We start from the raw sequence: 22,942 nt of genomic DNA, 5'->3' as shown, positions 1-22,942 counted from the left end.
AGGGAAAACGTACCTTTTGTTTCTTCTTTCAGAATGGGGGCAACCGCGGTTGAACAACTTTGAAAGTTTTTTTTGGGGGGGGGTGTTTTTGCAATGTTGAAACTGCCTTTTTGACAAATTCGGTCATTTTGTTTCAAAGACTTTATTTTCGTGTATCACTTTCAAGAAGAAATTGTGTTGATAATGTAAGCGTTCATACACATTTCGTGGGTTGAACAGATTGTGATATAGGCCAAGGCTTTAAATTTCTGATTTCGTACCAAAAAGTGCCATTATGTCGTTCTTTACCTTTCCAAGGTAAAATGTCAACCGTTACAAAATCAAGGTGATTTCCACGTGGTTTATCTAGTCACAGTCTTGGATACAGTAAAGTTCAGTGGACTAACTTTGTGTTGAAATCTTCCCATGATTGACAGACCGCCATTCCCATCCTCGTTTAACATATAACTGTAATCAGTAACTTATACGATTATAATATAACTGTTAATCCCTTATGTAAATCCTCCACGTGGCTCATTCAGCAAGCCAAGCATTATGCATTGATAATTTGGAGGGTGTTCTTTTTTTACGAGGGACGCCAGATAATTTTCTATATCATAGTTCAAGGAGATTACAAAATATGCCCGGCCAGTGAGTTTACGGACGAGCGAACCCGTCTTTACGTAGGTGAAGGGCAAAAGCTTAGATTGTTTTATGCAAGGCACATTTTGTATCTTTTTGTCTGTTTTGTGCCATTATGCACCTTTCAGTAGTGTTGTTCCACTCGCTTCTACATTAATAGCCGCTTGTATTCAAAACTTATTAAAAACAAAACCGCGTCTTGACCTCCAGATTCTGACCATTCAGCGGGCGCCTTCTATCGGGTCTTCCGTAACTCGTTGTTGTATTACACAAACATGGCAGCAAATTGTTCAATCAAGAGGTTATTCCGAATTTATGCTTGAAATGACGTCACAATTTCTTAAGTCGACTCCGATTGGCTGGTGTGCGGGGTCGCACAAGAATTGCATGCACCCCTGTCAGAAGTTGTTGCGGAGCGTGCGGGCTCAGTTGAACAATGGATGGTGCTCAAACTTAAGGGTTCCCCACGGATTTACATATTTAAAGTGACCAATTGCAGAGTTGTCAATCACAGATCAATTGCAAAGTCGAATCGTAAGTCAATCCATGGAGGAATATTCATCCATGGTCAATCGCAAGTGAGGTCTTCCGATGAGTAAAACAAGATAAACAATAAGACACAGGGATGCGCTGATTCATTGTCGATTGGCTGAATTGAGACTGGATGACGTGTGATTGACCCACGATGGGAAACGGGTTTTTTTTTTATTACATTGAAAAGTACTGGGAAATACCTTTCCTGTATGGATGAACTTAACTAGACATTAGGGCATGAGGTGCACGATAGTGCCGCAGTAAAATACAATATTTTGAAATAGATTAGTTGCGGTATACCTGATGCTATATCGAACCAGCCAGCCAAGCTCGACAGTGGTCGCGTTGTAAGACGTCTGCACTATAAGCAGGAGGTCGTGGGTTCGAGTCCCACCTGAGTGATTTTTTTTCTCACAATCACGCAGGACAACACTGAATATACATACGCATCGGTGAAGGACAAAACACTGCATGTATATTGAATTTACTTCACCCCGACGCAACTCTTATGAATAAAATACAATGCACAACAGTTACAACAAATCAAACATGGAAAAGGAAGGTTAAACCATTCAATCAATTAAAATGCTTTTTGGATCAATGGGTTGACTTTTAATCACTGTTTATTTCTTCTTACTTATTTGTTTATACCAAACGAACCTTGAATTGACGTGGTCAACACAGTTCCCAATCCTTCTTTAAACAACATGCCAATGATGTTATCGAGCGTATTAACTGTGGCCTCCACGTTTGTCACGTTCATACCAATTAACCCTCAGTAATGTTTGTTTGTCCCATTTACCTGCATGCTTAGCAGAAGAAACAAAAAACATTTCTCTGCTAACTATAATGTGCTAAGCAATCATCTGAGAACCATGCAGTCACTAGCATTATTGTGAACCGACAACCACTAATATACAGGGTGAGTAAAAAAAAAAGGAACCCAAATGTTGAGACCATTGTTTTAGTGAAATTCTTCCTGTAGCACTTTCAAAATCTAGGATATAAAAGCTCCATTCATAAGCTTTCTTTTAGTACAAGAATAATTCAAAATCCGTGTACTTTTCAAGTTATGGAATTTTAAACACAACCGCCTGTTTAAGGTTCTGTCCACGGATCACAAAAAAAGTTCAGTGTTCTTTCAGCAAAACGAAAAAAAATCACATATGGGTGTGTGAATTGTTTTCGTTTTGCTGAAAGAACGCACACCTTTTTTTGTGATCCTTGGACAGAACTTTAGAACGGTGGTTCTGTTTAAAATTCCGTAACTTGAAAAGTACATGCATTATTTGAATGATTCCTGTCCTAAAAGAAAGCGTTAAAAAATTGGGCTTTCATGTCCTGTATTTTAAAAGTGCTACATGGAGAACTTCAATACAACAATAGTCCCCAACACTTGTGTTTCGGTTTTTTTTACTCACCTCGAGTTCAAAATCTGCGGAGTTTAACTTGCTTGGTTGCTAAGTATAAATCTGGAGCATTAGCCGTATTCGGGAATTTTCCCGTGTTTTTTTCTCAAAGGGGTCTTAATTGCAGGGTTATCGCCGATCCCGTAATTAACAATTCATGCCTTATAATGTATTGTTTAAATTGAGCTTGTGTCTTGTACAGAGCCTTATCTCTGTAATATTTCTCAAAACCTGGTGTATATTTATGCTCATTGTATATTTCGCTTCATATGCATGCTTTTTCCTGATGAGTTTTACTTTACTTAACATTATTTAATAATTATGCAGGGCCTCAATGGACTTTTTACAGCCTAACTATTCGGGTTGTTTATATACAGGGTGACCCAAAAAAGGTCCAACCCAAAAACATTTGCCTTTAAAGAAAAGGATCGGTGTTTTTTTGTTTTTTGTATCTGATTGCAAGAAGTGCAAGAAGTTATGGCCAAAACGTGGGCGCTACTTTCACCAGAGCTAGTTATTCATCGCTTAACAGTTTGTTCTTTAACAGAATGTACCAAAGATCTTGGTAATTTGTCTATGTTTGAACAGAGAGCAAGGAATTCAAGGAGTTACAGCTCACTCAGCAATGGTTAAACTTAAGTCAAGTTATTAGTTTTTCCTGAAAAATCACAAAACTATAGCCAATCTTCGTTTGGTTCATGCTGGGTGCCCATTTGCGCGTGCGCAGTCGAAGCGTTGAATAACCTTGGGTGTATCATTATACTTTCTCTGTAGCCTAGCGTGCACTGGCAACAATTTGCATACAATGTATTCCTCCGCAGTGAAACGTATCACCTATTAACTTTTTCATTAAGTGAATTGCGAAGAACGTTTTGACCTCAGTCGTATTCTCTACCCCGGTAAAAACCGTATGGACACACAAACAGTAAATAAACAAACAGTGGGGGAGAATAAATTGGGAAAAATGAATGAGATGTAACTAGTAAATGAGTCACAAATCAAATCTCAGGTCGTCCGTATGTCAAATCATACGACTTAAGTCACAAATTAGGTTACATAGTATTTGTCATTAATTGCAACTGGGTGACTCTTAGTTTGGGACGTCTTGTGGTGACATGACCGCTCTGCCAGCACAACAGGTACACGGGTTTTTTTTTCATTACCGTCTTCGAAAGATTGTGTTTACGTCACATTTTATGTTTAATCCTAATAGAGGAATTATGAATGTAGGCCTGTGCTTTACTTCATATATCTCATGATGCCGCTTCGTCCTACTGGCTTAATTCAGAATGATGCACAAAACATCAAAATTTACAAAAGCTAATTACAGCTGGATTTTATTTAAAAAGATATTAACAAGATCGCGAGGAACCACTTTTTCGAAAAATGACCACACCGGTTTAACCAGGGTCCAATTATGTTTGTACACTGCAAACTCACCAAAAACAGACCTGTACGGTGTTAATTTTCAACAACCTTAATAATAAGGATTCAATGAAACTTCAATTTAACTGTACTTCATTAGTTCACATTTTGTTCCCAGCACTTGTTCGTACGTATTATTTGCAATCTCCCCCCCCCCCCAACTGCAACTCCGTAAAAAGTTACATAGCATTTAACAGAATGAAATCTTAAATGCAAACTGCTAGCAAAAGAAGTCAACTCTCATTTTTATAAATCGCTTGATAGGCCTAAATGCAGTTTCATCATTACTTTTGTTTGTAACTCGTTACACTTCGTTTACACCCAGAAATTTTTTAAAATGATACAGATGATTAGGTAAACTATGCTTATGGCAATTATTTTGATCTCCAAACAAGCGTGGATTACAAGGTCAGCCAGCTTCAGTTTGATGTGGCCGGCCAAGTGCGTGCATTAATGAACGGTTTGATGAATTTCCATATAACGACCGAGATAGTACCGCAGTAGCACACCACAAAAGAGTAAACAGCACTTGTCAACAACTGTGTTACGAGTCATGTGACGGGTCGGCCGGTCGGTCACGCGCACGCTCTCAACAAAAGCCATCAAAATCGTCTTTTGTCCGCACGCATGAAAGGCCCCGTTATGCGTGGGGATATCCTCAGAAATGATTGAGCTACCCTTGCGCAATGCCAGGCCGAACTCGATCCGCCGAAGGTTGGTAGAAAAAATGGAGAAAAAAATAGATCAAATACTTTGGACCTTCACGATTATTCCTTCAGTTTTTGGCTAGCAATAAGAAGTATGGGGTTGTCTTGGTTTCTGTGCAGTGTGCACACAACGAGGTTCATCGTGAAAATGACAAAAACATACTTCATTGGTTGAATCATTGAATTTTGTTTATTCATGGTTTATTCCTCCATGGTTTATTATAATTAGAAACTTTAAATCACAAAACGAACACCAAATGACTTCTTGCATTTCTGATGCCTTTAGTTTTTACTTTATTTGCTCATCACTTAATTCATTTGAACTTTACAATTGTATCTTCAATTTCTTTTCTGAATACGGCAGCAAAATTTCACAAGATTTTCCAAATTTCAAACACTAAAAACAAATGGCTTGACAATTTATTTGAAACTCTCTGCTTGTCTGTTTTATTACGAATAAGTAATTTGTCTTAGCTCAAACATTGCCATACAGCTTTGCAAAATATTTTACAAGTTACGACTGGTCCACATGGAATTTTTGAACCGAGATATTAATATTCCGCCGCAAAAACCGCAAGACACCGTGAATGTAGAATGGGCTTCCCCGGCTGAATCACACGCAGTGCGGTTAGGCATTCCTCTGCAACGCCCCGAAAATCTGACAGCTTACTCATAGTCATACTTATCTTCGTCTTTTTGCATAAAAATTGATCAAAGGTTTGCCCTACTACAGTCATTCATTATTTAAAAATATAAATTATCTGTCCAAACATGTTTTCGCGGTCGAAAATGCACACAATGAAGCATTGCAAAATGGTCTATAATTTCGAGTACCAGAGGTCTTTGTTCGAAAAAGAAACCGATTTATGACTTCATCGCTGGTATCGTGCGATATTTTGGGACGGTCTGTTTTGGAGGGGTGTTCTTCAGAATTCCATTCTTCTCTGTATTCGCTCTCGTTTCAAATTTTGGACACTGCCTTCAGACTTTTCAGGGAGTGTGTAGTAGATGAACAAGCAGGATTCATGAAATCTAGAAATATTTCAGAAAACAAGACATTTAGAGCGGTATCTTTGGATTTTTTTAGGGAGAGTATGAGCCATCCCATTGTATCCGCCACAAGGGAAACCCCGTTAGAATTCCCCACTAGATAATAGTCGTGTCCAGGTTGTTTACGACATATCATTATATACGGGGGAGTGTGTTGCGAGGATATCTGCAATGGGATTTCGCAATTAAAACCACAAGGAGCAACCAAGTTTTTCAAAGGGTAGCGACAAAGTTTTAAACAACGGTAGAGTGACAATATTATGAGGTTATGTATGTTAGTTGCATGGATTTGTAATTAAACATTTGTGTGGTTCGATTCGTTGACGTGTATTATACGCAGTTACCAAATTATTGAAATTGAATTAGGGGCCGATTTTAGATCACCCCCAGTAACAGAGTAGTCGTGCCCAACAAACAGCTGATTGGAGGATGGAGGTTATGGGGCAACAGCTGATAGCAGGAGGGCACAACCACTGCAAATAAAAGGATCGCCTCCTGTCAAACGGTTGCCTTCGCTTGCGAGTTGAGAAAGGATAAGGACCGATTTCTTCACTGCCGAAAACCCTCAGAAAACCCTCAAGCCCAGCCTTCTGCGGATAATATTACTGAGAGCATTTATAGGTAAGTTTTTATAATATTTTCTCTTTGATGAGAAATTTCATGGAATTTTTTTTGAGCTCCTCGCGACACAAAGGAATGCGGTTTGGACCTTGCGCAACATCACAGAATATTGGTCAACCTACATGCCTGCGCTCGTTTTCAACCGTGGAGGAAAAAAGACGCCCATCCTCTCTGTCTTCGTACTAAATGTATTTTGTGTAAAGCAAAGTAAAATTTTTATTTAGTTGAAATATTTGTTTGTTCCATCGGCTCGGACAAAGATGGCATGATTGTATGTAGCGGAGCTAGCAGCGGGCATCCCTGGCGTGATCGGTACGATCAGCTGATTCGCTCCTAGGCGACGCCAAGTGATGAGATGAGATGCCATTATCATAATGAGTTCCTCCCCGGTGATCGGATGATGTTCCTGCTGCGGCCTCGAAGCAGTAGAGCGGGGAAACCGTGGATGGACAGTCTGTTACTTGCTCTGTTAAGATGTCCATTGTGAAGAAATGAACGGATTTTGAAGAAAAAAAAGTGGCCGCTTTTTCTGATCTCGTTGTTGAAATAATTAAATTTTAGCTTAACTATTCTGATCATCATCATCAGTTTCATAATGAAGTTCAAAAAGCGGTGGGCAGCCGTGTTTTACTTAAACTTTTAAGTCAGGCAAAATCAAATATATAAAAGAAAGGTAGCACTTCAAAATAGTGACTAACTAGACTAGAGTGAAGTGTGCATATTAAAGCTTTCGTAGCTACAACTACTTCATCAGATGCAATGAACAGATGAAGACTGGCATCATCATGATATAATGAAGATCGTAACAACTCGAGTGAAGTAAATTGTTTATTGTCCACGATGCAGCCGGCATTTGGAACTTAAAAAAGCAATGTCAGGACGGGTTGATATGTGCGATGTGGTAGACGTTTTGTACATGACTTTGGACTGCTTAGATGCTAACAAAATTCAAAATTCACCTATTATTTTCTACCCTTTTGAATTTTTACGGAAAACTATATATTCGCCTGAATAATTAGTTTATGTAGCATTTGCTTTAAGAAAAGAAGGCAAACGATGGATGAAATTGTTTTGTTTGTAAATTATACAATGAATTTTTGCTTTGTATTAAACAATTCGTTACCGTTCTGACAAGCTTTACAGAACTTGACAGTGAATTAAGATGCGTATTGGGAATAATGCAGCCTGATTTACTGTTGCAAGTTGTCTTGTCACAATCGTCTGTAACAAATTTATATCCCGTCAAAATCACAACCCAAATGCAACAGTAGCGGACTACGTATTTTGTATGACAATGAAGACTAAACTTGGCAATGCATGATGCAATCTCTCTGAATGCCACAGTACCACGGAGCTATTATTGAACGAGCACGCATGCTTTCCGCGTGTACATATTGATGCAATGTAGGAGAGCACGCATTCGGTGCACGTGAGATGAAAATGAAAAGATGATCATTCATCATGTTCATATACATGTACATCAAAGGGATGTAGATACGAGCGCTAGACCTATTCACAACATTGGTTCACGAAAGAAAAATCAGACAGCAGATGAACTTGGCGGAAGTGGGTCTTTCGGCCGAAAGTTGCTATCAGGTTTTCTGCAAGTAAGTCGGCACTTCCACGCACTAACTTTCAGTCTCTTTGGTAAAACTTTCATGGCGCAATAATCAACCATTATTTACCTATAGCGCAATTTAACTGAATTTGGTTTGAAAATATGTAATAAATAAATATGTATGCATTTCTTTTTCAGAGTCTGCGCTGTGAAGCCAGCTAGTTGGTGCTCTTTGGAAAGATTTCGGTTACTTTCCCACTAAAGGAGAAATCTACTTCAGTTTTTAAAATGGCGCCAACGCTAAAGACAGCAGAGAGGAGGCGTTATTGGCTGGTGGGCACGATGGTCGTTGAGAACCTCTTCTTCTCGGCCGTGCTCCTTGGCTGGAGCTCATTGCTTCCCGTTCTGCTCTCCGAGGGATTCTACAGTAACGTCTGTACAAGTAAGTGTGATTTGGTCTTTATTAGTTGTCAAAACATTGTGCAGACTTGCACTGACATTTTTCGGCCTACGAATAACTATTTTGAAAATATTTTGGTACTACATGTAAGGGGTTACTTTTGCGAAAACATACTTATTCAAATTAAACGCTGAGGAGTTTATTTTCCAAGCTTTCTGAGAATAAGGTAGAAACAAAAATAGTTTGAATCTGCTTGAATTTATATTTTCAACTCGATGTTTAAATCCCTCTTTCCGGACTTGAGTATTGGATTAGATTGCGGATGAGTAATTCTTTATTTTCAGTTATTGAAAATGGAACTCGGTACATCTGCCATGTCTGATCTTTGTTTTCGTTGGAATTATTCAAGTTGTGCTTTTAAACTTCTTAATTGAAATACTGTAAGAGATAGGTCCGAATGACAAATTGACAATGTTCTTGACTAGCAATGCACAGGCGTATGCGAAGTGCTTCAGAAAAAAGTGCCAACGACAAAATTCAACGAACCGTGTTTTCTTTGAAAGAAGCGTGTGTTCCCAAGGCCGAGCGTGTTTATCAACAAGGAGAGAAAGAGCGCAAGGTGCCTGCAGTTTACAAGAAGGGATTTTGATTACATAATCAGACGTCAGAAGACTTGTTGGGACCCTGGGACCTGCCAATTTATTTTGCGAGCCGTGAGATGTTGTTTATACTGGTGCTTGTTTACGTTTTTATACCAGGATTTATGGGTTCGCTTTGGAAGTACATGTACCAGCAGTTACAGGGGCTTAATAACATTTAAAAAGTCACCGGAAACTTAAATCGTTGTGGCCATTTGAATTATGTTGCCAACACATGAAGTCTCTTGCATTTTACATTTTGAAGAAAGGATACATCATGACGAATTATGTGAAGAAATATTGTCCACAAAATCCAAACAATGTTGCATCGTTTGTATAGAATTCTTTGTCAACACATACTGTAGTCTCTTGCATATCTTGAAGAAATGAAGAAATTTTTGGAGAACTTTTGTCCACAAAATCCGAACAATGTTGAAGCATTGTTTGTATAAGATATATTATATCAACAGCTGTCAATGTACAAACTCGTGGAACAAGTGACATCATATACTCTGATCAGAACAAGACTCCGATTTGCATACAATCAGCTGTGGCCTGTACCATTTCCCTTGGGAGGGGTGTTATTTAACAACTGCGCGCGCCTGCATAACCCTGTTGTGCTGCTCCTTCACACTCGCGATTTTTCCGGATATATTTTACGCAGTACTGAAGTAGTGCTTCTTGGTGCATATACCAATTAAATTCCTAACGGAGTTGTATTCATTCTGTCACGCATTGTGTTTTTTTCACATAGCTTGGCATTTTGTGACAGACTTTTGTAATTTTGCGGTTTTTTTGCAACAATTTCGTAAGACTTGCAAGAATAGTGATCAAAGGCTCGCACCCTGTCATCAACAATCAAAAGGTTTACACCGTTGCATTGTATTTAAAACCATTGTTAAACCATAGAGCTCTATGGTTAAGCCACAGCGGTAAACCATAATTATATAGGCCTACAAAGAAGTTAGCTGATTTTGAGGGAAATGTGGGGAGCTGAATAAATCTTGTACATTTTGTTTTGCAAAACAAAAAGTCAATGATACCTGTAGGACTAGGAAAAACAAGATTTCTTGCTGGTACGTTTTTACATTTAAATGAGGACAAGGAAAAACAACAGAACTGAAAAAGGCGGACGGAAGATATTCCAGGGTTGAAATATTTATGGGGGTTGCTTGTGAGGGTTATAGGAAGGAACCATGCTTTCATGGTTATATCATGGGTCATATCTTTTTAGTTTGGTTATTATCATAGAGCTAGGAACAGACCTTGTACTGTTATGCTACAGCCGTCGAGGTCAATGGTCATTCAGCTGGACAAAATAATGGTGGACATAACGATGTCAATAAACACCCCCCCCCCCCCCCCGCATCTTCCAATCATTAACCAGATGCATTATCAGCATAGTTACCCACTTATCCGTTCGGGCCAATCAGAGCGCGCCTGTCAATCCACATAGCAACAGAGGCCTAAATCACTAGCCAATAACGGGGAGGCTTGTATTGAGCGGGGCGGCAGAACTCTGTGATGTGTGTGTGCGCTCATGAATAAACATGAGGAAGTGTTTTTTTCTTTACGCATGGCATGCTTTTAATACTGGCCGGCCCCTGGGCAAAGCAAATTAGGAGAGAAAATCTAATGCTAATGAAGGATCAATTCTCTTTTAAATACAATGCCACTTGTTTCTGTTGGGTTGATCTTTTCCTTTATGTTTGCTAAATGTGTTTTGATTGGAAGGAATTAATCTATTGCGATTTTGTCAATTTTGTATGCTGTCAGATATGCTGTCAACAAATTGATATTAGGCTAATAGCAACTAAATTGAATAGCTTGGGATTTTTTTTAATGTATGTATTCAGAATATTTTGTAAACAAGCAATGTTTACATGAAAAATCAACGCACCATTTAACAAATGAAGTTTGTCTTTTGACCTTGTTTGAAAGATCATGTTAAACCACTTTTAAGATTACGTTGAAATAAGTGATTGTTATTCAAAAGCTTTACATAACTCTACACACAAAACCGATTGAAAATCTTTTTTTTTTTATTTCTTTGGAGTGTTTAAAGCTTTGATATTTTAAAAGCAATGTTCTTTTAATCAAACACCTTTATTCTTAAGCAATTGTTCATAAAATATGAGTATTTCTTGTACTTTGGTGCAAATAAAAGGACAGTTTCAATAAAGTGTGTGATATTTGAAGTTGCAAAGGTAATTTGAAGACGTATAGAGGGTAAAACCCCATGCAAGTCCTAATTGTGCTAAATTCAACAAAATTAAAGAGAAAGAATTTTGATAGTTTTGGTGTTGAATAAAAGACCTTTTGTTCTTACAGCCAGTTTTTTTATTTGCAGGCTGCTGATTTGGGTGTTGCTGGATTTGGGTCAATTCAGTACATGTACCTAAGTGCTAAGAGAAAAACCATCACGGATAAGTGTTAAGAAAAGAACCATGATTTGTTAGACAATGTCTGAAAAAGTTGTTGATATCAAAAAAGCTTTTGAAATATCCATTAATTTGCATGAACAAATTGGAATGATTGGGTGTTTTTCTCTTTGCAGAGGATGACATGATATCAGACGACAATGGCAACTCGACGGCACAAGACAGTAACAACGACACGTTTGGCAACGCCAGCTCCACCCTGTCCCCCTTTGTCAACGGGTACCCGCGCTGTGCAGAGCAGGACGGGAAGCTCAACCTGGCATTTACCGTGGGGTCCTTCCTTCTCAGTGGGCTGACGTTCCCCATCGGACTGGCCATGGACAAGTTTGGCTCAAGAATACTTCGAATTCTCGGAGCGTAAGTAGATTTGCTAACCTCCCTCCCACCTCACATGCCCCTCCCCCTCCACTCTCACAAATTTGTTAACTTCGTTACCAGTAGTCTGTTTGTTGCAAGTTGATTTCTAATATAACTTGCACTTTTTTAAAATGATTGATAATTGTATGTTGTACTGCCACATTAATCTTGTAAAATTAAGGAGCACATTATTCAATTAATTACTTTTAACAAATTTGTTCAATATGCTGCTAAATTTGGCACAAGAAAAGTTCGAGGTAAAAGCGTATAAACAAATATTACTTACTTACAGAAAAGGCTGAGTAGATAAATATCATGCATAAGCAGAAAACAGACAAATATGAAACATTTTAGGTAAAAGACAAAGAGACCTAAATCGTAACTTTTTAATGTATAAAAGATAAGAACTTAGCTGGATCTGTACTTTTTTAGCTTGCAGTTTAGAACCAGTAGTATTACTTATTGTGCTCTCTGAAAATTTTTTATATTTGAAATTCTGGGTTTTTAAGATGTTATTTGGGAGTTGAAGTTGATCAGCAATAGCGTATCAGCATTAAACAATAGCTACAATTTATGATTGCAATATCTGAATTTCCAGATTTTGACATTCTAATAATTTCTGAAAAAGTTGGTTTGCAAATTAGTCAAAGTTCAAGGTTTAAAGACAAGGAATAGCGCGGCAAGATTGTAGACTAAAGTTTTTGTGAAATCTGTTTACATAAATGCTTAATTCTTACATGTAGATAAAAAAAAAAAGATAACACAAGAGGTTGCAAGGGTTCATCCGTAACAGCTGTTGTTTGCAAAGATTTATTTTATCGATTAAGAGTTTGTGAATTATCTGCGTGACCTCTTCAGTTGATTTTAGCTTTTTGTCTACATCTTGTCTGCGTCAATCGTAACTATTTTAGGATTCTTTTTTACGTAACGACTTCAATTGATGATTTTTTTTTTGTGATTACAAAACTGATTTCTGCAATCAATTGGGGACTTTGGTCCAAAAAGTTCAAGGGATTTACCCTAGATTTTTATTCTGAATCTATATCCATCATAGTCCAACAATGTCCGTTAAAAGGTGGTGACTTAAAAAAAAAGTTTGAAAGACACAATTCTTTCTGGCTATTTTTAGTGTAATACTTAAAGATGAACTTCCTTCTGACAGCATAATTCTAGAATACAACTTGGTTAAACTTTAAAAGAATGTTTAACCTTTAAAAAAAATCACTAGAGAAATAACTATAAAGAAAATATCTAGAAATTTCCAAGTTATGAAAATTCTAAATTTCAGTGTCAAACCTTCCTCATTAGATTGTTCACTTTTAAGAATCTAAATGGATGAAGATATTTTTCCCTCATAAATTGTGCAAAAGATGCGTAAAGTTAAATGTCCAATTCTTCGAACTTAAGATTTATAATTAATTAAGTTTTCTGGATATTTTTTTCATTGCAAACAGCGTCATGTTCATCGTCTCTTGTCTGTTGTTTGGCTGGGCCACCGTGGAGACCTCCTGGTTTCTGTTTCCCGCCGTCGCTCTGAACGGAGTTGGTGGAATCATGATCACGTTCACCTCCTTCCAGGTAAGAAAATTGTCTTCCTTTTGATTTCTCAACATTTAAACTAGTGACTGCATTTCTTGATTTTATTGTAATCATTACAAACGAATTCACTCACTGACTTTATTTGTTGTTTAATTGTTCTCTTAGGTAGCTAACTTGTTCCCCTCCAAGCGTTCCACCATTATGAGCTTCAGTATCGGCTCCTACGCTTCAGCAGCAATCCTCTTTCTTATTTTGAAGGTAAGAAAAGCCAAGTTGTACTAAAATGTACTTATTATTTAATTAACCAGTTCACGCTGGGATTATTTTGACAAGAACGGAACGAGGCGCGGGATTACTTTTCACTCGACCTCAAGCCAGGTGGGTTGAAGCCATCACCGTCGGACAGCACACTCATATTTCCGGCCTGGCTCACTGCGAGCGTGGTTAACAAGAAATTGAACTGGCAGTATTGACAGTGCTGTTTTGTTCATACAGAAATCGAAATTTGACAATGAAATTTGACATTGGAACCTCAGTGACATTTGGAATAAATGAATTTTCTGTGTTTGCTTTTCCAGATATTCTATGATTTGGGCATCCCAAGGCAATACATATTCACCGGCGTTGCCATAGCAACCGTGTTTGTCATCATAAACTGCATTATCAATGTTCCCCAGGAGGCGATCCCTGATCCAGAGGAGGCCAAATTTGGGTGAGTTTTTTGAGAAATGTGACTTCAAACATTTTATTTTCACAACATACAGGGATATGAAAATAGTTAAGCATGTCAGTATTATTATATGTTGGCCTTGCTGTGCACAAAATTCTCGCCAGTGATAAGAGTTTTTTTGGCTGCCTGAAAAATAAATTTGCAGAATCATCTTCAGGGAAATTATATTTTCATGTCCTAATTGATTGTGTGCGTCTCCCCACAGCATGCATTGGCACATACTGCGGACTGACCACAAAGTGACGGGCAAGCAGTTCTACTCCATCGTGTCCAGCGTGGGACGTAGGCTGAGCGTCGACGAAGAGAAACCACCCGCCATCATCCCACTGTCGAGAAAAGGAAGCATGATCTACTCCTCACAGTAAGTCCCGACAAGTCCCTAGAAATTATTCTTGCAGCCATCATTTTCTTGAACTCATGAATTATTTTCAATTTGTAAATTTGCATTTCAGTATGATTTGTATTTTTAACAAAAATGGCCAGAAGAAGCATTACACTTAACGACTTTTCTATATTGTGAAATTAGTTTTACATCTTTGAATGTTAACTTTGATAACATTGGTAACAAGATGGCAGGAAAGGAGGGGCTGGATTCAGGATTTTCCCGGCACCGTGCTAATCAGGTCTCTTGACATTCTGGTCAATTTGCGCAGACACACTTGTACCCTTCTCCCTTGGATGTCGCCATTTCCCTGCCGAGGACCGCCCGACCTCTTACCCTAAGCTTCCTCTTTACAAACCCAGGCACAATCTGGAGCTGACGCTCAACCTGGACAAGCTCAAGCCGAAGGCCAAGAAATCCACCAAGGAAAAGTCGCTGATCGGCAACGTCTTCACCCCTCTCTACCTCTTGTCGCTGGTGGTCATGTGCATCACCCAGCTCCGGCTGCTCTTCTTCATCGGCTCGCTCCAATCCATGCTGGAAGGAATCACAAACTTCGAAACAGAAACAGGTAAAGTTTGGGTCTGAAAAATATATTGATGTAAAGAAACTGATGGACTCCTGTCCTGATAATGGAGATATGTTTTGAGTTTTAAAGATTAGAGGAAAATCCTAAAAAAAAATTTTGGATGATCAGGTAGGGACAACCTTGTTGGAAGTTGACACTGGGTCACTGAAGTAGAAGGCATAATTGTGTTGATTGACTGTAATGTGGCTGCAAATGTGAAAGGAATTTGATATGAGCATTGGTCCCAATTTTTAGCAAGAGGTCAATTGCTTTCCTTTTATTTGCAACACAAATATTTGGACATTTCAAAGCCCATTTGTATTTGCATTCATGCGAAGTATGAACAGGCCTTAATTAATATTTTAACAACTAACAGAAATCTTTGTACTTTCTTCACTTTGACAGTCAATAGCTACATTTACATCTTCGGCATCCTCCAGCTGATGTGCCTGGTCACCTCGCCCCTGATCGGCACCGTCATGGACTACAAGATCAAGGAGACGCTTGACACCCTGAAAGGCAAACAGCGTCGCAAGAACAGCTCCAAGCGCTCCATGTCCCTGGGCGGTAAGATGGGAGACGACTGTGTATTCAGCGACGAGACCAAGGACATTGTCAAAATGGACCGCAAGACTAGCCTACCCGACTTCAGCAAGCCCAGCATCTTCGGTAACTTTGGCCGGTCCAAGAGCTTCGACAACGGGCATGTGCCGGTGGTAAAGGGCCAAGAGAAAGGCCGGCTGCCCAGCCGGGGTTCTAGCAGCTCGATGAAATCGCGACATTCGAGCACCGACAGCAACGGGTCGGACAACATCGCGGACCCAGAGAAGCCACCGATGAGCCTGAAGATTCGCAAGCTGCTGAACGGAGCCTACGCCTTCGGAATCACCAACACCTTGCTGATGCTGTTTGGAGTGACTGTTCTCATCCCCAGTCTAAAAGTTCAGGTAGGTGACTCATTAGAAGGTTTTCTCTGTTGCTGAAAAAAATGTAATCAAAACCTCGTGAATCGGTATCCAGAACTCATATCTGTTATGAAATCATCACAAGTCAGCATTAGTCCGTCACATGTCACATTGCAATACCGGTCTGCAGTCATAGCTTACGTAAGCTGAATTAACACTGCGATTTAGAGTTTAGAGCTTATATTTTTCCTTTTATTTGATTTCCTTCAGATCATCAGCTTCATTCTTCACACCGTTATCAGGGGCTTCATCCATTCCGCTTGCTGTGGGCTGTATGCAATTGTGTAAGTACCCTCACTATTTTTCGCTTTAATTAATCAATCACAGTAGGATAGGTTTTGTGCAGCATTGAGAGATGTCAAGGTCATGATGTGTGGAAGGCCTGGATATTCTGGTATTGTGAAAATAAATGTGAGGTACCAGTGTAGAATTTTGCTAGGAAATTGGTTCTGATATTAAAAAATTGTGAAGTTATTTTGTGTAGTATTTTGCTAGGAAGTTGGTTCTGATATTAAAAAAATTTGAAGCTATTTTGTGTAGTATTTTGCTAGGAAGTTGGTTCTGATATTAAACAATTGTGAAGTTATTTTGAGTAGTATTTTGCTAGGAAAATGGTTCTGATGTTAAAAAATTGTGAAGTTATCACAAACCTCCACAAAATTGGGCTTGGAATATCTGGGTTTTCTTCTATTCATTCTGAGCCTTTGGCAACAGAATTGCATTTTCAGATGTGAGTTTTTTGGAGAGGTGAACTGGTTTTTTCAGACATTGTAAAAATTACATCTCTGCATTTCATATCCTGACTGGTTTGATTTCGTAGTTCATGAAATAATGTTGGATTTTTTGTTGTCCTCTTTATTTTAGATATCCTGCTTCTCAGACGGGCAGTTTGATCGGTCTTCAGTCGCTCATCTCCGCCTGCTTCACGCTCTTCCAATATCCCATCTTCATGGTCATCCAGGGACCTCTAGAAGGCAACCCTTTCTACGTAAGTATCATGGAATAAAAAATCATCAACCCTGTGTGAAATTTTTTTTTTTTCAAAATTAAAGGCATCCTTGCTTTAGAAGCACTGAAGAACATACTTGCCAAAGCACACAAATGTACAAAGCGCAGAGACTTTTTTGTTAAGAAAACAAATTGAAGAATGTTTTAACATCTGAGACCTTTTGCGTGGCGGCCATCTCAGAAGGCATTTTAGTTATGTTCAGTCAGTAATACCAATCAACGAAAAGGTCTATTTGTACCTGTCAATGCAGAAGACAAAAAGCGCTGCTCTCTAAGATGGCTTCTGTGGATAAGCTCTATACAGCAAATCTGACATTGTTCCATACTAATGGGCATGATAAAACCATCAGGAGATATAGTTGTCAGATGTGATTGTTCATGGCCGTAATTTGTGTCACAGACTCGGCCAGGCCAAGGTTTTGTCCCAGGAAGGTTGCCGTTGATAATTGTCCACCTCATATCCGGGCATTCTGTGCGACCAGTCTAGAATGATATACTTCCTCTCTCGATACTATTCAAGGCATTGTCTTTTATTTGCTTGGCAGGAAGTTGAAAGGCAATACCAGTATTTCCTATCACATCCCTGCGATTGTTAAGCTCTCGTTCAGTGTCAGTGAAATTGTCCGATAGTTCATGGCTAGGTTGAAGGATTGTTCAGGACGATGAAATCGTTTATGGGGTCGGATATAGTTGGGTCATGGTTTTTTTATACCAGCTTTTTTAAGTAAAGAGATTAACAAAAAAAATAAGCGAGCTGGCCGAATTTTTCATGGATTTCTTTGCCTTACAACAGCGTAGAAATTATGTGCTAATCCTTCAAGCACATAATAACAATTAGTGATGAAATCTACAGGACTGTACAAGCCAAAATTCCTCAATGACCTTGTAAAATATGATTGGCATTAGCTTGGAATTTTCTTTATAAATTATTAGTGAAGTCTCACTTGGAGTAAGAAGTGCCATGATATTGCACCCATGCATATTATTTTAGCAGACTTTCGACCAAACTTACATTCACCCACTGAAATTGGTATATAACGTTGGGTACTAAATTTTGTTCTGTTTGTTTTTCTCGCTGTGCCCCTCAGGTCAATGTGGTTCTGTTTGTCATGACGGTGCTGAACTATGGCATGCCCGTCTACATGGTGTACTATGCAAAGAAGCTGCGGAGGCGGCAGAAGACAGAAGCCGTCTCGGAGGACAAACAGACCCTGCTGTCATCCCGACCATCCAAGAGCACCTTGCCTGTTGTTCCGGAAGACGTCTGAAGCGTCAAGACGCCGGATCAAACGGTACAACAAACGACGATAAGCGGCTTTGTGTGTTATAAAAGACATGACTGTTCAGGGTATTGCGTTTCGCACAGATCTCTGTTCATTTCTGCTGATCCGAAACCAGGTTGTCTTGACTCAAAAAGAGACAGACGTCGAAAGCGGATTATTATAAAAAGCCACGCGCATGCTTCTCTAGCTTTAGGTATATATGGACTCTATAGTGTGTCTACGACAAAGCTGAACGTGAGCCTGCATGCGCAGTGCCTTTTGAAGGAAGGCGCATAGTAATTTGCCTGTGGTAGTGTGTGATACGAGGTGCACTTCAATCCGTTGAAGCTAAGGGGGTCCAACGGCCCCAGAGGAAGTAGCACTGCAATTCATTCAGTTGATGGTATTTTGTGTTTTGGCTACGTGCCAATTTGTGGGATAGTTTTTGTTGTACATATATTTCTCATGTACATCTTAAGAGAGTTTAAAAATCTGAAATTGAGTGTACTGGTCCAAGTCTATATTTTTGGGACGAGCAGAAACCCCCAAAATACACTGGTGATTTTCTTTTTTTCGCAATAGGTCTATATTTTGCTCTGTATAGTTTGTTCACTGGAGCAAGCCCTAACAACCTGTCCTATATACCATCCAAAATGTTCGGTAGAAACTAAAACTGATTGTAATTTTTAAATGTCCTCAAAATTATTGTGTCTTTGTTAATAAGTAAGGTGATTTTGTCATGCCGGTTTAGGATGCTAATTTTGTAGATTTGTTTTATGACAAAAAAAATAGGAACTTTAATATTGGAACTTAAGTCTAACATAGCATTTACCTTTGACACTGTATCCAAAATATTTATTTTTAAAACCATCAAAAAGAAGTTGATGATTGTTCAAATGGAAACATGTTATATAATTTACAATTCTTACATATTTAAACTTGAACTCAGTAGAAGGGGTTCGATTATGTAAGAGAAATGTTTGTTGAAAGTCTAATAATTCTCTTAAACTTGAATTCTCATTGTTGTTCACTTTTTAATTCCTATTTTGGGGTATTCTTTTACACAGTCAGACGTTAGTTAATGTGTTGAGTTTTGACAAATCTCAAGACATCAAGTGACCAACACACTATAACAAAAATGCATTGTCCACTGACATACCCTTTATTGTGCACATGAAACGTGGTCCCCGAAAACTGGATAAAAGTTTTGTTTCTTTTTCTGACCTTTTTACTTGCCTTTTACTTTTGATTTTATCTCCTACAGGGTTGATTTGTGTATAGCGTTCAAAAAAATTCCAGTTCTGTACATATACTTCAAAACCCTGGTTTTGATTTTTCTCTGAACGCTTGAACATGTACATGTTTATATTCTTTTGTTTAACTCTGTTCTTTATTTCAAAGCAAATCTACATATATATTGTTTCCTCTTCCTGATTTCTGTACTGTAGAAATTATTTGACCCAGTTTGTCTCGATCCTTACGCATGGAAAGTGTAAAATAACAAAATATAGTTTGAACCATATCCAATATTAGTTAACACAGAAAGAATGTTTCCAAAGAGTGTTCTCTTAACCCAAACCCTACGGAATCCTACAGAATCCAATAGGATTGGTACAAGTTGAATTTGATGGATGTAGGACGGAAGAGCTCAACCATTAACATGATGTCCCAATTTCAAATTTGACTTGTGTTTTTTTTTTAAGTACATGTAAATTAAACACACGTGTTGGATTTTGGCAGACAAAAGAAATGTTCCTCACAAAACTGTTAGATTTATGTTTAATATTTTTGAGAAAAAAACAAGAACTGTTACTTTTTTTCACTTTTATTTTCTCCTTAATAGCCCTGTAAGAAATCTGATAATGAATGTAATACATTTGAGTATTATTGGAATGTTGTCGTATAATCTTAAAATGATCAAGAAAATCTTCAGTATATCACAAAAGATCCCAAAATGTATTTATTAAATTAAACATTATTTAAATTAGTTTGTGTTTTAAACAAAGCTAGATTTGGAGAAAAAAAATTATCAGAGAATATTTAGAATTGTTATATAAAAAGTTGTGCAAATAGGTTTAGATTAAAATAAAAAGAAATTATGACTCCACCTTTTAAAATTCAAGTTAAAAAAATCTTGTTGACGTATGTTTCATCTTTCATTTCCAACTTGAGTTTATTATTTATACATGAGAAAGTTTTTTTTATCATTCCAATGCTTATGCTGAATGAGTAGAAAATATGATTAAGATGGTGATTATGTGAAGTAATTGGTGCTGATTATACAGGGCATTTCAATGGATGATTGAGGATAATAATAAATAAAAACAGTGAAACAGAGAAGTGGAAAAGCTGAATACTTTCACGTTCTTGTGTGTTTTTAATTAGTACAAGCAGAAATTGTAACTTGATGTGTGTAGGTACCGCTAGAGGCGACAATAAAAGTCGCCCCTAGAGGTACGTACCGCTAGAGGCGACCATCAATAGTCGCCCCTAGAGGTAGGAACCGCTAGAGGCGACAATCAATAGTCGCCCCCAGAGGTAGGGACCGCTAGAGGCGACAATCAATAGTCGCCCCCAGAGGTAGGGACCGCTAGAGGCGACAATCAATAGTCGCCACAGAGGTAGGTAAAGATGAAATTCTGCGGTTGAAAAATTACCTTTTTTTTCTCCAAAAATTGACGATTTCTGCCAAAATCTTCAAAATTATATGTGTTAGAGTATCGACTGATGTTCCTCTATCATCCAGATGAATTTCTGCCTTGTTTTGAGAAAAGTCAATTTTTGGACGATTTTGACTAAAAATGTAAGGCTAACCCCTTGCATTTTTTTCAATTTTGGCCAAAAATGAAATTTCCTGAAAGTTGCTAGAAAGATGCCATAAGGGCCCTAGAAAGCATTCCAAATCGATTTCTGGACAGATGTGCTATTAAAGGGGAAATTCTGTCGAAATATTGAGGTAAAATTGCTCCAAAAATTACCTTTTCCCTCCAAAAATGGACGATTTCTGCCAAAATCTTCAAAATTATGTGTGTTAGAGTATTGATTGATGTTCCTCTTGCATCCAGATAAATTTCTGCCTTTTTGCCGATTTTGACTAAAAATGTAAGGCTTTTAACGAAATATTGTTCTTATCTCCCTAAACAGTGTCTTGTGTCACGACACGTAGCAAAACTTGGCGATGGGCTACAGTGGAAGTCCAAACAAAACATTTGCCTCACTTTTGCAAAAGAACGATAGTCCACGTCGACACGCTATCTCAAAAATAATTGGAGCATTGAATTGAATTGTAGCCAGATGATTGGTCATGAAAAGAAGACAAACTAGACAGAAGATTTAAACGAAATATTGTTTTTCTCTTCCTAAACAGTGTCTTGTGTCGCAACACGTAGCAAAACTTGGCGATGGGCTGCAGTGGCAGTCCAAACAGAACATTTGCCTCACTTTTGCACAGGAACGATAGTCCACGTCGACACGCTATCTCAAAAATCAATTGGAGCATTGAATTGAATTTTGGCCAGATGATTGGTCATGAAAAGAAGACAAACTAGACAGAAGATTTAAACGAAATATTGTTTTTCTCTCCCTAAACAGTGTCTTGTGTCGAGACATGGAGAACACTTTGGCGATGGGCTGCAGTAGCAGTCCAAACAGAACATTTGCCTCACTTTTGCACAGGAACGATAGTGCACGACGACACGCTATCTCAAAAATTAATGGAAGCATTGAATTGAATTTTGGTCAGATGATTGATCACGTAAAGAAGACAAAATAGACAGAAGATTTAAACGAAATATTGTTTTTCTCTCCTTAAACAGTGTCTTGTGTCGCGACATGGAGAACAACTTGGCGATGGGCTGGAGTGGCAGTCCAAACAGAACATTTGCCTCACTTTTGCACAGGAACGATAGCCCACGTCGACACGCTATCTGAAAAATTAATTGAAGCATTGAATTGAATTTTTGCCAGATGATCGGTCATGATCAGAAGACAAACTAGACAGAAGATTTTGCCGAAATAAAGCTTTTCTCTCCCTAAACAGTGTCTTGTGTCGCGACACGTAGCAAAACTTAGCGATGGGCTGCAGTGGCAGTCCAACAGAACATTTGCCTCACTTTGCACAGGGACGATAGTGCACGACGACACGCTATCTGAAAAATTAATTGGAGCATTGAATTGAATTTTGGCCAGATGATTGGTCACGAAAAGAAGACAAAATAGACAGAAGATTTAAACGAAATATTGTTTTTCTCTTCCTAAACAGTGTCTTGTGTCGCAACACGTAGGAAAACTTGGCGATGGGCTGCAGTGGCAGTCCAAACAGAACATTTGCCTCGCTTTTGCACAGGAACGATAGTCCACGACGACACGCTATCTCAAAAATTAATTGGAGCATTGAATTGAACTTTGGCCAGATGATTGGTCACGAAAAGAAGACAAAATAGACAGAAGATTTAAACGAAAGATTGTTTTTCTCTCCCTAAACAGTGTCTTGTGTCGCGACACGTAGCAAAACTATGCGATGGGCTGCAGTGGCAGTCCAAACAGAACATTTGCCTCACTTTTGCACAGGAACGATAGTCCACGTCTACACGCTATCTCAAAAATTAATGGAAGCATTGAATTGAATTGTGGCTAGATGATTGGTCATGATCAGAAGACAAACTAGACAGAAGATTTAAACGAAATATTGTTTTTCTCTCCCTAAACAGTGTCTTGTGTCGCGACAT

The 22,942-nt window shown here is 38.5% G+C and overlaps 1 protein-coding gene across 1 annotated transcript; it reads left to right on the top strand.

Annotated features, from left to right (window-relative positions):
* Positions 1-6,216: 6,216 nt before the first annotated feature.
* LOC119742643 (large neutral amino acids transporter small subunit 4-like) lies at positions 6,217-20,569 on the top strand. Its single transcript, XM_038218780.1, has 12 exons — positions 6,217-6,367; positions 8,124-8,367; positions 11,521-11,761; positions 13,216-13,339; positions 13,466-13,558; positions 13,879-14,012; positions 14,236-14,391; positions 14,775-14,983; positions 15,386-15,927; positions 16,156-16,229; positions 16,810-16,933; positions 18,042-20,569. Exons 2-12 carry the CDS (start codon positions 8,214-8,216, stop codon positions 18,219-18,221), a joined length of 2,031 nt encoding a protein of 676 aa, XP_038074708.1. The 5' UTR covers positions 6,217-6,367; positions 8,124-8,213; the 3' UTR covers positions 18,222-20,569.
* The last annotated feature ends 2,373 nt before the right edge of the window (positions 20,570-22,942 follow it).

This window comes from Patiria miniata, unplaced genomic scaffold, assembly GCF_015706575.1.
Source record: "Patiria miniata isolate m_02_andy unplaced genomic scaffold, ASM1570657v1 HiC_scaffold_6, whole genome shotgun sequence".
Taxonomy (NCBI): Eukaryota; Metazoa; Echinodermata; class Asteroidea; order Valvatida; family Asterinidae; genus Patiria; species Patiria miniata.
Note: the sequence above shows the minus strand (reverse complement) of the source record. Positions and strands in the feature narration are given on the sequence as shown.